Below are 16,779 nucleotides of genomic sequence, written 5' to 3'. Positions count from 1 at the left end.
CTGCTAGAGATACAAGTCTCATTCATTTAATAGAGCTGGACTGTTAGAGAATGTCTATGAACTTTTTAGTAACATCCTTGGAATAATGTGTTATTAATAAATTCAGATGCCTCACTACACATGGAGTGCCTTCTATAAAGCTTACAGACAGCCCTGTGTTTTCACAGATTCTTTACATGGGACAATGGATGGAGTATTTCTCTTTGAAGATGTTGCTGTGGAAGACAGTAAAACCACGCAGGGCTATGATGCAATTGTGGTAGAGCAGTGGACTGTCTTGAAGGTATGTGTATAGTCTTTCTTCTTTGACTTTTTTTTGTAAATCAAAACACTCCAATACTCTCACATACTGATCTGTGCTCCAACAGTACCAGACAGGCAGTTGAGGTAAAGGGATGTGACATTTACAGTAATGCCAGTTCACCACACTCTGGGTTTGTACGATGTACTTCTGATCTTGATAAACCTCATGCTTTTTTTGGGAGGTAGGAAATGTGAGTGACAGTGAGCAATGAAACTCAGGGCTGTCTGTCTCAAAATTACAGATGTCTGCTAGATTAACTGCAGAGAGGATCTCCATTGGTTGTCAGGGCAACATGATCACACAAGTCACTGTGGCATCGCAGTTCTAAAGAAGGCAGCCCTTTAGGTCGGCAGGCTGAGCTGCAGCAGGAAGGCACAGAGAGCTGCCTTGGCTCTGTCTGACCTCCTTCATATGCTGAAAGAACTGCATATTCTGGATAGGCCCCCATAAACAAACCAAATGTGTCACAACTTGGCCTTCTGCAGATCCAGGTGCCCACATGGATCAGTAGAAGCACTGCTTAGGACAGATCATAAATTGATTAAATAGTTATGAATCAATTTGTGAAGCACTGCAGACCGATCTTCCACAGCAAATTTGATACACACAATACCCGTGTATTTGAATAGCTGGGCCTAAATTCTTTGTGACTTGAAGCAAAAAGAACATGGAGGAAAAAGAATAAGTTGCATAACTCTTAGAAGTTTTTTTTTGTTCTATCTGATGTCTGCTAGAAATAGGTGTTGTGTATCTACAAAGGCAATACCTGATCATTTCACTTGGAATGTATAGTAAAGGGTGTAAAATCCTTAGACAGATAGTCCCTCCTTTTGGCACACGCATGCCAGAAGAACAGATTAAGGGAAAATGGGACAGATGCTAGAGTAAGTGTGTAAAATTCCAGGAGACTAGGATTAAGAGTTTTGTTATTAGATGATGATTTTGTAGTGCAGCAAGAAATGGCCAAATAATAATGGCTACAAACAACTTGCAGAACACTTTAGTGCGTTAATAGCAGCTTTTCTTGTTGCTGATGTGTGTCTGAAAAATGATTCCTTTATTGCATTAAATGTTATTCCAGTTATGACAGACTTGACTGTAAATTGTTGTTCATTTTTAGGGTCAAATTGTGGTGCTGCCCCTCAGGAACAAGGTTTTGGAATAATGACAGATGGTTTCATGAGTGTATTAGGTCAGGGCTGATCAAGAAGGCAAACGTTAAGAAGCATTAATGTTAACCATATGTTTAAAACTGTTAGGAAATGAATAGAGGGAGAAACAGCAAGTATATAATACTGCATACTACTGTGTAAGCTGTGTTTGACAGCACCTTATTTCAGAAGGCTGTGTTAGCACAGTAATTGTTCAGAGAAGAGCAGTGGGCATGCTCAGTAATACAGACAGCTTCTGTAAAAGGAAGACTTTACATGATGTATCCTTTCAGCCTGGAGAAGAGTTGCAGGGAATGGAATAGGTACAGAGCTCCTAAATCATAGGAAAGAGGTAAATAGGGATTGTTTGCCGTCTCTTCCAGTATAAGAACTAAGTGCCAAATGGCACTAGTCAGGGCCAGGTGCAAAGCAAACAAAAAGAAGATACTTCAGGTAATTATTTATGCAGCAGATCTGTGGAACTCCTTTCTGGACAAGGTTGTTGGTTCCAGAAGTTTAGAGGATCTTGTGTTCATACAAGCATTTTAATTCAGATAAGGAGTGCCTTTCTGAAGTGAGCCCACTGATCCGCCCTTAATATGCCTCACTTCACCTCACAGAATGGTCCCACAGTGCACAAACTGGATTTCTTTCAGTAGAAACTAAACCAGACATGCAAAATATTTGAGGCAAGTATCCTGCATGCTTGACCTAATATATATTGCTTTTCCTTAACCATCACTTACAGCCATGTTGGAGACAGTTTTCTGAGTTATAAATGGATTCTTGGGCAGAGCTGGTTTGGCTCTCAGACAACCAATCCAAGGTTCTCCATCTCAGTAGGATATCGTAACAAAGTTAGGCATAATCTGTGTGGACACAGGACAGTTTCTGTCAGGCTACATGAGAAGGATAGTGGGGATCCTGTGTTGGAAGATTGCTGACCAAAACACCAGGACAGAGCAGAAGAGTATTTTCTAGCAGAGCCCTTTTTTGAAGTGTTAGAGGCCTTGTAGGTGGAGTATCATTTGCTTTCAATTCTAGCAATTCCATACTGGAGAACACAGCTGGTCAACAGACTAAGGAATGAACCTCCCGATGCCATCTGGTGTGTCAGGAGATGCTGTACTGCTACACACCATGTCTGTGAGGGCTAATGCAGAGAATCTCCTGTTCCAGACATAAGATTTGGGATGTGCAATTTCAGAAACTGACTGATAGCATATACACAGCTTGTCAGTGTGATCAGATTATTCTCTGCTGTAATGAAAAATTTGGATGCTGGGTGTTCCCTGGCAGTTTTGCTCTTTTGAGATCAAGTGTGGCTGTTCTGAGGACACTATGAAAATGTTCCCCACCAAGCTGAAAGTTGAAGAATATGGGGAATAAAAAACCTCCTGAAGGAAGAATGTTGAGGCATTGGGGAAGTCTTGCAAAGGTCTTGCCCATATAGAGAAAGAGCAGAGCTGGCCACCTTGATTTCCTCCTCCTGCAATTCAAATAACTGCCCAGATATATCATGCCTCAGGCTTTCTGAGACATAATAGGTGTAGGTGCTTAAAGCCGTGGAATCAGTGAAAGGACTGGAAGCTGGGGGATCCATAGGCACTGTGCACTGTGTTGTACCCAGAAGACCAAGTGTTAAGCCCTGTTGGAATTCACCTTTATTTACCATCAACGTGGAATAATGCAGTGGCAGGGGAGGGGACTGTAAAATGGGGAAGAAGACAGAGTTCAGTAGTGACAGAAGATGTCCAAGAGCCAGTAAAGGCTTTCTTTCTGTTACGAGTGTTACAAAGTATAATTGTTACAGAGATAGTTAGGGAGCAGTGGAATGACTCATTATGTAGAAGATTGGGGTTTTTTTGGTGTACATTCAGCTCTGATCTACATTAATATTTTCTATTTTTTATTTCCATTTGTACCAAGGAAGTGGAAGAAGCCTGGATGGGCAGAGTGACACAAATGTATATAACGGATCCTTATTTTCAATTTGGTTATTTGGATGAGCTTTGGAGTTGTTCAGATGTGGTCTGAACTGAATGTAAATTATTGTGCTGTATCCTAATTAAGAAGAAGAAGAAACAAACAAAAGAATCCCAGTCACAACAAAAGAAAGCTTTTTTAGAAAGGGAAGACATGTAGCATGTATCGATGCCCTTTAGAAAGAAAGCCTTTCTAAATGAAAAGGTAAAGGGTTGCTGTTTAACTATAAACACAAAAGAGAGAGGTTGGCATACCTCTTAGCAGGGAAAGTGCTGCCTTTTTAATTGCTAAGGCTAATAGAGAAAACAAGCTGAACAGTGTGATGCACTCAGTATGTGTGTAAAATGTCAGTTTGTAGAGGATGTAAAGCTCGCAGCTGTCACAGTATGTGGTCCCGCCAAGCAGCAGACAGGATGTAATAGCTCTGAGTAATTTAACTCTTTCTTCTCAAAGTAGAGCTGTGGTATCCTCTACAAATGACCACAGGACTTGTTATGACAAAATACCGCACTCATCCTTACCACTTTAACTCTAAAAATGTCAGGACATATTATTTCCACTGCAGTCTCTGAGATCTAGCCCTAAAACTTGTTTGATGGTTTTAATTCTGCTTGTGTAGGCAAATGTGGGTAGACAGTTCTGACTAATCAGAGCCTGCATGATTTCCCTCTCCCTAACTCTAAATCTGTCACCTTCCCTTCCCCATTACCCAAGACAAAATAGCTAATACTGTCCTTAAAATTGAGTGCTATAACATTCATTTAGGATTGCTGCATTGTTCTGCCTCTGAAGCTGTGTTCATTTTGAAAATACTGTCCTTAATTTACACAGATTTTCTCATTGAAAGTCTTGAGCTGCTGATTCATCACTTTGTATTTGCTGCTATACCATACCTTCACTGTACTGACATGAATTAAAATCTCAGATACATTGTGGTGTTGCCATTTCCCTGGGAGACTTGAATGGGGTCAGTCTCCACCGTAGACATGGTAAACCTTTTTAAAGTGCGACATACCAAAAGATTTAAAAATTTATCTCTGCTGAGCCTAGGTTGCAAGTTGCCTTAATGTAAGCCTTGAAACAAATTCTCTGGAAATGAGGATTTGATTTGTCTGTAAATCTGATTTAGGTCAGTTAAGCCATGTTCTGCTGTCTCTGGCCACGGGAGAAAGGCATGACCAGGTCAGCCAAGAAGCTGATGGTGATGGGCATGAAAAGCCCAGAGGAGTCATGTGTGTGACCCTCTTTACCACCCAAAGGACAGATATGCTGCCTGGGCATAATATTTCAGCAATGTCTGTTGCTGAATGCTTGTTGCTTTTTAAGAAGAGCTGAACAAAAACCTTCAGGAGCCTGTTACCTCCCAAAGATTTTTATAGTTCTTGTTTCATTCCTTTATGTAAGATATGAAAGCAGCATATATACATATATATTTGCTGAACTCAGTAGACATAGGTTTAAAATCTATTAAAATCCACAGTTAAAATCCACAGAGTATTCTTTCATTGGTTTTTGATGATTAATGTAATAACAAAACCTAGCAATATGAACTAGGAATGTCTTTGATAATTTCTTGTGGCTGTGGTGGTATTGAATGTCTAACAAGGTGAATGCTTTTTCCATGTGAGTAAAGGGCATTTGAAGTAAACAGACTCAAAAGCACATTATGGATTAAAAAAAGCTTTCCTAGCTGTCACAGTTTTCTAAGAATTAGTTCTCTGCTCACTCATAAAACATTTCAGGGAAAAGTGCACCTCCCAGATCTGAACTTCCCACTTAAGAACAAGCTGGGAAAAAGTGTTTCAGTCCTCTTTCATACTTCTTATAAAACCACGCAGGGCACACGTTTCTTTTGCCCAGCAGGTGACTCCAGCCAGGCAGTAGTGCCCTGGGTAGTGCATCTGTGTGAGGATGTTGAGGGGCATGGGAGTGGGTGCTGGGACCCCATAGGCTGCACGCAGAGCCCGCCTGTGGGCGAGGGGCAGTGCAGCGCTCTCCTTCCTGCAGCACGAGCCAGGGGCAGTGGAGGGTCTGGGCTTCAGCTGTGCTGCTTGCATGGAAAAAGATTATTACTTGCATAACTAGGGAGTGGTGCACAAAGCCTTCTGGTAGAAGCCACATGTTGTTTGGGAATAAATTATAACCAAAGGGAATTGTGCTGGGGAAGCTGCCTGGGGATGATTAAGCTGCGTGTGTAGGGCACACTGGGGTATGTAAGTTCTCAGGAAGTGATTTTTTTGTGTTGGTGTTTTTTTCCCCCAAAGAATTGATGGACAAACAGTAAAATCAATGCTCACCTTAAGGTACACCTTAACTGTTGCAGGAATTGTAAAAGTAAAAATGCCAGAGTTATTTAAGAAACTGTACTGATGGATTGCTAGATCACATTTATTTCTTGTGTTTCATGGACAGTTAAGTGGAGTTGTCCCATCATGTATACATTGTCTGTGCAGTGGTGAGTTCAACATTTCATTGAGTGTTTCCAAGTGTCCTGTGTGGAAAACCCTCTGTGTTGACACATTCACCTTTTCCAGCTTTTGCTGCCGACCTTGTGCTTCTGTAAAGGCAGAATTCTGTTGCTGTGCAAATGTACTTCTTGTTACAGGTGCAGGCAGTATCAGGAGCATTCTGATCTTTCTGTTCATTTACATACATGCTAAAAAATAGGATTTGCATCCACAGAAGTCACTGAGGGAAGCAGTCTTTGTGGGCACAGAAGGGTTTTTGGTTGTTGTTTTTCTTCTAATTTTACCCTAGATGTGGAGCCAGCTGTGAATGCTACTCAGCAGCCTGTGTGTACTGAAATTGTGACTGGATACATCTGAATTGCAGAAACACTGTTTTAAGCAAGATGCTGCCTCATGTAGTGTTACAGACTTACTGTATTCTCAAAAATATTTCACATTGCAGGAATTGACATACATATTAATAATAGTAAATAACTCTTAAGTTACATATGCCCAGAATATTGATGGAAAAGCCTGCCTGTGGATTTATTACTCTTTTTTCTATTACCTTTCCACTAAGGTCCCCATTTGTCAGGTACTCTTTGTTGGTCAGTGACCCACCTGCTTCCCAAAGCCACTGATGTTTCCAAGGGTGCAGGAGCCATCCCACTGCCCTCTGCTCCACAGCTAATGGATGTGTAGCAAGTGTCTGCCAGCAAGGTGCTGTGGTGTGTTACACATGGAAATTCAGGAGCAGCTCAATAATAGAGGAACAAAGTCCAACTTTTTTTATTGCTGAAGCATTTGTGAAACTTCTTTTTTGCTTCCAATAAATGTTTTTAATGATTCAATACTGTTACACTGTCAGCAGAAATTACCTCTTGGAAGAAGTCTGAAAAGGAAAAAGGCAAATAATTCACGAATTTAGAGCTTGAATTTAGTCCCCCTGTCAGCTGTGTTACTGCAAACATAAAATGTTTGCAGCATGCTTTTACTGGGTCATTCTTGCACAGTCCAGATAGTCAATTTCTGTCATTTTATTTTCTTTCTTTTCCACTAAGGTGCAAATCCTGCCTTTGCCACTTTCACTTCCTCCCTTCAGTTCCCTGGGACAGAAAAACTTTGGCTTTGGCCAAAAAGCCAGTGAGGACTGGTAGCCAGCCTTGGCTGAGGGTGCATGTTGCCTCCCTCATGGGCTCTCCCCTCTATTTTTTGTTAGGAGCTGGGTTTGAAAGCAGTGCCCATTTTCTGCAACAAACAGTAGGTTTTCAAAGCAACTTGTTTTTTTACTTCCCATCCTCTTTGCCATCTGTCAGTAGATTTTGGTATGCAGTCTGTTAGGATTTGCTGATAAAGGTTTTATTAAGATTTATTTAATGGGATTTTCAATCTACCACTCTTTAATCCAGGCTGGAAAAAAATATTAAATAGTGACAATCCATAGCTGCCTTGTAACTAAATCACATTCACTTAGCCCAGGAAAGACTGATTTCTGAAGAACTTCTGTCTTACAAGAGCTTAGTAGTTGTCTTGTGTATTATCTTGCTGTGGTTAAAATCACCACAGTAGGGGGGAAAAAGAAAAGAAAAATTGTTAATGCAGTTGTTTGTGTGGCTTGCCCTAGATATTATTCTTATCATTTTTTTAATCTTATTTTTTTTTCTCCTAATGAGCAGATGCAACTGTGAAAGGAAAAAATGATGAAAACAAACAATACAACTACAAATAAAAAGAATTCTTTTCATGTGGTGCAAGTCAAGGGAAAATCCTAGCTCAATATGCTCTGGCTTCTTGACACTCAAGGTGTGATCAGAGATTACTTATCATCCACAGGAGAGTGGGAAGCAAGTTAATTAAAATTTTCCACCCTTTCAGTGAATGAAATGTCTCCCAGTTTGAGATGCATTGTTTGAACACTTCTTTTTCAGGAGAGCTCTTGCACATTTTTTTCTACTTTTGCTGGTGTTCAAATCCAGTATTTGCTAGTTAGAAAGAACATTGCACTTTCATCTGATGGAACAGTGTGTTTGAAATTTTATTTCTATTGTCTCTAATAATAGTAGATAAAATAATTACTGTATTAAATATAAAATGAATACAAGATGACTCTTTTCCTCTGCACCCGTCCCCCAGTGTATTGTTTGTTTAGAAGCATTTCTGCTTTAGAAAGCATTTAATATGACACCAATTAAAGGTCTGTATAACTGTGACTCCTGCTGGCACACAAATTCCAGTTGTGGGATAGAATTACAACCAATGATTCAGGAGGCGGAGGGAGAAGTAATTTCGTGTGGTCTTAAAAAAAGCTTCAATTATCTGTATTTGCAAGTCAGGAGTTTGAAGCCCATGTGGATTACACCTGTTTATTCTGGAGTGACTCCTTTCTCTGTCTGTCATCTTCAAACTCAGCCAATTACTGGGAGTAGTCTATTTCCCGAGGGCCTGGAGATGAGGTGCAGTGTCTGACTCCAGCGAAGCGCCGTGGAGTTGGAGAGAGCTTGGTAAAGGGCATGAGGAGCTCAGAGGAGGGTACACCTCTGCATCCTGTACACAATTCCTGCCTCCAGACAGCCCAACAGGCACACTGGACTGTTGGGTACCAACACATGGGAAAAATAAGAGGTTACCTTTTGGTAACAACTGTATAGAACTCTTTCAATAGGTTGGTTGTTTTTGATTTTTTTACACTGCCAGATTTTAAAAAAAAACATTTCTTTAGGCCTAATTGACTTAAATTTATTTTCTGATAACTTTACCCTTTTGAATGTACTTACCTGCTTGTTTCCTTTCTGCACCACTGGGTTGTGAAATACACCATCATCTGCTGCAGATGATGCTTAATCCTGACAAGTCAGACAGGTCCAAAGCCAGCCCTGTCTCGCTGCTCAGAGCCTGCAGGGACAGGGGGCTGTGGCAGGAGTGATGGCTTGTCCCTGAAACAATTTGGCTTCCACAGCAGCCAAATGAGCTCTGCGTGGTATTGATGTCCTTCCTCATTGCTGTAATCTCCCTCTGATTTCTGACATTTGTTGCACATCCTGATGCAAGAAGAAAGTTCTGCCTGCTAATCACCCACCTTAGGCAATGAATTCAAAATAGAAATCCTCTTTACAACACAAGATGTTCCTTGGGGCACAAACAAGGTCTGCCGTGCCAGTCTTTCCTGATCTGCTTCCACCCTCTAAATGAGTGAGCTCCTTTTGGTTTTTCCTCTGCAAACACTGTTTGATGGAGGAAAGGTTTTAGACAGGTCCTTTTATGTGGCACCTCATGAAGAGCTTGTCATGATGGATGCTCTGACCTTATTCTTAATCATCATGTTGCATATTTTCATCTTCATTTTTTGAAGCCATTGTTGACCAATCTCATAAATCTCACTGTGTTATTAATATGTCTTCTTGAGACATCAGATCTGAAAGGCATCTAGATATGTAATAATTTTTTTATTACTCTTGGACACTATTTTAAAAACTGGAAAGAGCGCTCAAATATCCGTCTTCCAGAGGGAAATGGGAATCAAAGTAGACTCTGAATCTACCATGATCACAGCTGCAGGGTGAGCCCTGATTGCTCCAGAGGACATGAATTAAGGGCCACATGGTATTGCCCCCTTCTTGCAGGGCATCTCTTTCCCAGAGTTAAAAATTCCGGTTTGTACAGGGTGATGTTGTAAAGTAGCACTGCCTCTCTAAGCCCCCACAAGCCTCTGTGCAGAAGTACATTAGTAGTGTTCTCTTGCAGGCACTTTCTGGGGTAGAGATTTTAAACGTTCTCCTTTTAAGCAGGACTGATACGGCTTCTTCAGCTATTTGCACTTGTAGTCATGATCGGGTTTTTAATAGGTATAGTCAGGCAGCCATTCAGTTATAAAGATACAAGTGACCTAAATTACATTTGTTAGAAGAAAGGAACAGCTGAGATTGAAATTCACTAAAGTACCTTGAAATAACTACAGCAGGATTTGGATTAGTTCTGATCAAATGACTATTTCATTACTGTGGAATAAATGGATTTTTTGGAGCTGCAGACCTATTGTGCCTTCCCCAGTGTTGCGAATTGGCAGTTAAAACTCCGTACGTGCACGTGAAACCGCTGTGAGTGCCTGAGCTTTTTGGCAAATGTAATTATTATTCCAGTCAAATTTAGTTATATTTCAAGAGACTAGTAGTTACCATTTGTCTGCTTTGTGTTTATTAAAATTAAAAACTAGTAAATATGCTCTAGCATCTATTCATTAAATTACTGGCAGTCTTGGCAATTAGACACCTCACTGGAATAATCTTTGTTGAAACCACCAGTGGTTCTTTCTGTGTGGATTGCAGGGTCTGCCTTTTAGTTGAAAGAGAATGAGCAAGGCTCTGCTGGGTACATGTGCAGCAGGAGCCAGACTCCTGCACTGAAAGGCAAAGCTTTTCGTCTCGCCCACAGATTTCCTGATTCAAAATAAGAAGGCAGCAACGTGTATTTGTGGGCGATAAAAGGAACAGACTTGTACTTACATTTTTTGTTGCTGTTGTTGGCTATTTTCCTTTTGATCCATCATGGTAGAGCAACATGACTGATTTCAGTGCAGATATTCAGGATTTGCTGAAGCCTAGACAAGTGCAGAATCCAAGCAAAGCGATGCTGTCATTTTTTAATTTTTACTTGAACATCATTTTTCTAGGGAGGAGATAATTGGTAACATACAATGAATTTACCCTGTTCAGATCTGTAATAATCTAAAGCTAGATGGATGAGTCAGGCAGTGTAAAAACAAGATCACAGATGTTTACCATTTTGAACAAACTCCTTTAACAGTTTGGGATGTATGGGCGGTCAGTCATTTGTCTCATGTTTTTGAATGTTTTCCTTCCTGCCTAGCTGAATGTAAAACATGACCCACTTCAGTGCAAAAACTCTGTCTCCCTCCGAGAAAACCCACACATGTATTTTTTCTTGGGGTTTTTTGGTGTCGAGCTGAATGTCGCACTCCAAGTGACGATGCCAACTGTTGCTTTTCCTTCCCCAGGGAGTTGAAGTGCAGACAGATTACGTTCCGCTGCTGAACTCCCTTGCCATGTACGGCTGGCAGCTGACGTGCGTGCTTCCTACTCCCATTGTGAAGACAAACAGGTAGGGAGGGGTGGGTGCTGCCTTTTGGCCGGGGAAGTTGCTGTACAAGCACCACAGTCTGCACAAGCAATTCCCTGTGCAGTCAGTGTGGATTTCCTTGCAAAGCCTGCTGCAGCTGTTCTTGGGGCTTTCCGAGCATCACAAGCCACATGTGGCAGGAAGCACATGTCTCGTGGGCAGAAAGACTGCAAGGTGGCACTGTGGTTTCTGCATGAATTTTCTGGGTGTTGTTTCTGCCTCTCTCTAAACTCCGTGATTGTAAAATTCCTGCTCTGGATCTTCCAGTAACGTTCTTTAGAGCAAAGACAAAATGTGTGATAATGTTTGGAGTGAGATGTTGTCCAACTGAAGAAGAGTCATTTTATTCTTAATAGATGTCTGTCTAATGCTGCTGATACAGTCCAGCTGAGCAGAACCGTGTGAGATGAGTGTGTCACTGCTCTAGTAGCCTTGTGTGCAGATATAATAATTCTGTGGTCTACTTTGCTATTACTAATATTCTGAGGTTTTAAATATAAGTGCTAATCACTTAAAAATTATCTTCATAACTGGTGAAAAACAATCATCCCACTTGTTAATCATGAAAGATGGTGCTTTCTGAATTTTCACTCTTCAGGGATATATTTATATATATATATACACACACCAGTATAGTCAGTCATGATTTTTAATCTTAAAATGAGTAAAAATATGCCCAGCTCTTTATGAGATTTGGATGAAGACTACTCCTACACATAAAAACCTAAAAAGTAAAAGGCCATCTGTGTTGAGGGAAAAACTGTATTTAAGTTTCACATAAATGTTTAAATATAAGAATGAATAGAAGATCACAGTTACAATTTGTAATTCCTGACTCCTGAAGATACAGATATGATTTTCTTTCTCTTCCAGCTTTCTGTACCCCACTGATACCTCGAGTAACAGAGGTCAGTGCAGAAGGGCACCCACCTGGTGGTTGTTCCTCCTGCCATGCTGCAGACCTATAGGGAGCACCCAGCCCCATTCTGGATCAGTGCCCCAGGAGGGAGGGAAGGAGGGAAGGAACACTCCAGTGTTGCTGGGACACACACACACTGGGACTCCTGGGTTTCTTCCTTTTTTTTCCAAACAATTTATTCTGTGTTTACACACTAATGCTAAAGCATTCAGCAAAACTGTGTCACAGGCTGACAGGCTCTATCTGTCTGAACATTCCCCTCTCCCTGCCCCCCAAAATACCAGGCTGCTCAGAGACACCAGGGATAGGCAATGTGAGGATCATTCTTCATTTTTTTCTTGTTTGACCTGCAGAAACAAATGACTGAGATGGATTTTTGCTTTGAATGATGCTGGATGTGAATTTAATTCATTCTCAGGAGTGTGCATTTGTTTCTTTTCAGGGAGGGGAATTTATCTACAAAGCAAATTGTATTTCTTCAGAGACCTTCTTTGCCCCAGAAAGCAAAGAAGAAAGAATCTAAGGTAAATAACCTTGAGCTTCTGGTTTGTTTGGGTTTTGCTGGTGGTATTTTTATATTGAAAATGATTTCCCTTAGAAGTAAAATGGCCTATTCAATGTTTCTGCAATACAGTAGTGAGACACAAGGAATGGAACTATTCAAATTAAGGAGACAAAAAATGCTCAAATGATGTCAATGCTCCTAGATTTCATTCTCTTTTGAACTCACAGCAGCAGAAGAGATGAAGATTTTTCTTCATGTAAACCAGCCATAAACCTCCATTTAGACCTAAAATTCTCTGTCCATGTTCAGTGCCTGCAAGGTGGAACCAACACGATTTTCTCTCACCCATTTACTGTCTTTTCTGTTTAAATTGTTCTCTCGTTCTCTCTCTCGCTCTTGCTCTCTCTCTCTGTTTTGGTAGAACCTGGCACAATGTAGGCCTGATCTTGGCTGGTGTTTCTATTGTGTGAATATTAATGAATTCTGCTGCAATTTAACCAAAAAAAGCCACTAGAATCCAGCTAAATTGTCCAAGGACATAGCTGACAGCTAGTGATGCATGGATGTGGATGTATGTATGTATTCCCATTTCCCTTTTTAACCACCTCGCTGTGGGAACCCTTGCCCAAACCTGTCATGCCATACAGCTGGAGAGAGAAATGCAAGGACTGGAATTGAGAAAGTGAGATGATCTTCCTGCAATAGTCAAATTTGCCTTGTCCTTTCAGTATGCAAGGGATCAGGAAAGCCAGGTGAAGTATGGAAAAGATCTCTGAAACCACGTGATGATGAGTTGCTGACTAATGCAGCCTCGCTTTTGTTCTGGCTCTGTGGGCTTTGGTGAGTGCTGCCAGCCCGATGTCCCCTGCAGGAGTGGGCGCTTCAGGCCATGCGGAGCTGAGCTGCAGTAGGAGATCAGAAATGCTGAGCAGACCTGAGCAACAGGAGCATTTTACCCAGCAGTTCAGATAATTGCAGATAGTTTTCATCTATGAAGCCCTCACTGTTTTGGAGCCTGGTTCTGTGAAAGTTGTCTTTTTGATACAGTGCAGAGCAGGAGAGTGTTTGAACTGACTGAAGTAGGAGAGAACTGCTGGGAGTGCAACTGATTTAGGATTTACCTTCTCTCATTAGCAAAACAAGAGCCCAGAATATTGTGTGAACTTGCTACAAAGCCCATCTTCCTTGGTTTTTCTCTTTGTTTTCAGGTGATTAAGGGGATTCTGGGATGAGTGTTAAGAGTGCCTGTATTTGGTCATTCTTTTCCTACTACTGTGTGTGGTTTTAGTGGAAGGGATGGGAACCCATATGTGGTTGTTCATCTTCAGACAGAGAAACTAGTATGATGCTGATTTCTTTTATTATAATAACACATACATACCAACCAGATGACTTAAAACTTCGTTTAAGTTTTTTTCATTCCGGGCTATAAAAACTTATTTAAAAATGTCTGGTTGACAAAACAAAGGACTTACTTGTTGGCAGTGTTAAATATACAGGCATATTTGAGGGCAAGAATCACTGCAGCACATTTTCATAACAGAGGTCAAGGAAGGATGACATACCTTGATTATAGCTCTGTAAAGAGATGTAAGACTGGTTCAACGTCCATAAGTGGTTGTTGTGTCACATCAAAGATGCCAACCCAAGCATGTGATTAAAAGTTGCTGAATATTCTGCACATACAACATCACAGGCTCTCAGGGATTTTTTTTAACTTAAGCTGTGGCATGTCTAAAATGTTTATAGATAACCCTCAGAGGAGGGAAATAGGATGATAAAATTAAAAGGATATTGCATTGTTGGAAAATGTTCCAACCTGTCTTTGCACATCAATGAACTGCTGTTCAAGGTAGTCAGAGGAACAGAAAAGGAAATATGCAAGGAGTGGTACAACTTCTCTCTTCAGTGAGAAGTACTCCTGTTAGTGCAATATTCAGTCAGGGATGAGGTAATTGTGTTCATTCACTTTATACAAAACTGATGCTTATTTCATGCATTGAAATGCATTTTTGTGAAATACAGTGTAAGTACCTTACTGAGTACACACACACACACACACACACACACACAGAGCCTCCTACAGTTGGATCTTTATCACATTTAGGGCCCTGATCATACCTTCTGCCAAAGGGAGCTTTGAGTTAAGTGAAGTAGTGGGTGCCCAGCACTTCCGCAAATCAAAGAGGAAAAAAACTCAGGTGTCTGAATTTTAAACAGCTGAGCTCTAGAACTGAGATGTTATCGTTCCTCTTTCTCTAAATTGCAGTGCTATTGAAGTGAAAGATAACTTCTTCTAAGTAAAACCAAGAAGTTTTGTGAAAGCCAGTTTCTTTTTTTCTTTCCCCTTCTTCTTTTACATTAAGTTCTGGCTACCAGGAGGAAAGAACATTGTTCCAGCTTTGTAATCTGCCAGTAAGTTTTGAATGGCTTTTTGATTAAGGAATAAATAGCTAGATCAAAAATTTATGAATACAAGATCTTTTGGCCAACTTCAGCACAGAGCCAGTTTCACTGGAGATAATGGCTTTTTGGAACACAGTTGGGTGTGCTGAATGTCATGATGAGATTATTTATGCCATCCAGACATTGCCTCCTAACCCATTCCTAGGCTTCCGTCAGCAACTGACACTGCTGAAAAAATGGTTGTGCACATTTAGAGGTACTTAGCAAATTTGTGTAGGATGGCTTAGCAGTGGCTTGGAACCATGGAGCAAGTCCAGAAGAGGCCTCGAAGTTGGTAAGGGGACTGGAGCACCTCCTATGAAGACAGGCTGAGAAAGTTGGGGCTGTTCAGCCTGGAGAAGAGAAGGTTGCACGGAGACCTCACAGCAGTGTTGCAGTATCTGAAGGGGGCCTACAGGGAAGTTAGAAAGGGACTCTTTGCCAGGAAGTGTAGTGATAGGACAAGGGGTAATGGCTGCACGTTGAAAGAGGGCAGATTTAGATTAGATGGTGGGAAGAAATTCTGTACTGTGAGGGTGGTAAGACACTGGCACAGGTTGCCCAGAGAAGCTGTGGGTGCCCCCCCCCCCACCCCCAGCAGTGTTGAAGGCCAGGTTGGATGGAGCTTGGAGCAACCTGGTCTTCTAGGAGGAGTCCCTGCCCATGGCAGAGTGGTTGGAACCAGATGACCTTGAAGATCCTTCCAGTCCAAACCATTCTATGATTCTATGGCTCTGTAGTCTGGCTTTCTTTGGGAAGGTTGATTTATTTTCTGACAAATGAAGTGGATATTATAGTGGCATATTTGTCAGCCTTTATATACATTATACCTGTCAAGTTATTATTTCAAGGTACTGCTTGTTTTTTAAAAAAATCCTTTTTGTTTTTTAGTACTAGTTAAAACAGTTCTGAAATGGTGGCTGTGGCAAGTCCTGTGGCAGTGCTGCAAGAAGCAGCCTCATGCTTTCTCATCAAAAAGCATTCATACAGATGGTTCAGAATATTCTACTGTTTGGGTATGGTCATGGGTGTGGTGTTAGTTCTGCTGTTAACCTGGTGAAAAACACTGGAATAACGCCACAGCATTGCTTCCTCTGTCTGCACTTGTGCAGCTTTGCACACCCTCCCTTTCCACACGGTGTAGAGAGGAGCCCACCAGGCACATGCAACAGCAGAAGCAGAAAGCATCGGGCTCTCCTTCCTCTGTGTAACAGAGAGATCTGGGTGAGCAGAAATCATCTTAGGCCGTCTGATTTGGTCAGGCAACTTCTTTTAATCTTGGGTCTTTCTGGTCAAACCCTTTAGTCTTTGAATTAAAACTAAATAATCAAAACATTTCTGCTCAGGAAAGTAAATGTCTGTGTGCGATTGCCTCTAATGGTCTTTAACATTTGGATCCCTTCTTTGTAGTTTCACTGGAGGTTCTCCAAAGAAGACATGCACAACAGAAAAATGAAGAATTCCACAAAGGCTAAATTAAGTACTAGGGAGAAGCAAAGGGCAGGGGAGAAGCAGGAATTTGAAGTCACAGAGAACACGAGAAACCTAGAAGCACAAATCTCAAGAGCAGCCAAGCCGGATCCAGAACAGCAGCTGGATGATGTCATAGACTTGGGAGATGAGGTAGCCGGGACCAACGACAGAGGTCCCCACCGTGACGGGGCGTCAGCAGAGACGTGTCCTGCCAGCTGTGACACTGGTGACAATGCTGGGCAGGCCTGCCTCAGCCAGAGCGTGCCCGGCTGCCCCGCGGGTGAGGCCACAGAGGGCGGGGGCTGTGCATCAGGGCTGGACGGCGGCAGCGGCTGTGACGGGGCAGGGCTGGACATGGACTGCTCCTGTGAATGAGAGCTCTTTGCAGGAACCCTGTGAGTGGCTGATGCTTTGCC

General features: G+C 41.6%; 1 protein-coding gene across 1 annotated transcript in view; it reads left to right on the top strand.

Moving 5' to 3' along the window:
* Nucleotides 1–16,738, top strand: part of RFTN1 (raftlin, lipid raft linker 1) — a gene marked incomplete at both ends in the record, with an annotated part of 84,665 nt that extends 67,927 nt beyond the window's left edge. The window contains 4 exons of the mRNA XM_082290560.1: nucleotides 168–283; nucleotides 10,900–11,003; nucleotides 12,383–12,464; nucleotides 16,301–16,738. Coding sequence (XP_082146686.1) covers nucleotides 168–283; nucleotides 10,900–11,003; nucleotides 12,383–12,464; nucleotides 16,301–16,738 — 740 coding nt within the window. The remainder of the gene's footprint in view (nucleotides 1–167; nucleotides 284–10,899; nucleotides 11,004–12,382; nucleotides 12,465–16,300) is intronic.
* Between the last annotated feature and the right edge of the window lie 41 nt (nucleotides 16,739–16,779).

This window comes from Coloeus monedula (assembly GCF_965178545.1).
Source record: "Coloeus monedula genome assembly, chromosome: 1".
Lineage (NCBI taxonomy): Eukaryota > Metazoa > Chordata > Aves > Passeriformes > Corvidae > Coloeus > Coloeus monedula.
This window is presented reverse-complemented; position numbering and strand designations above follow the sequence as displayed.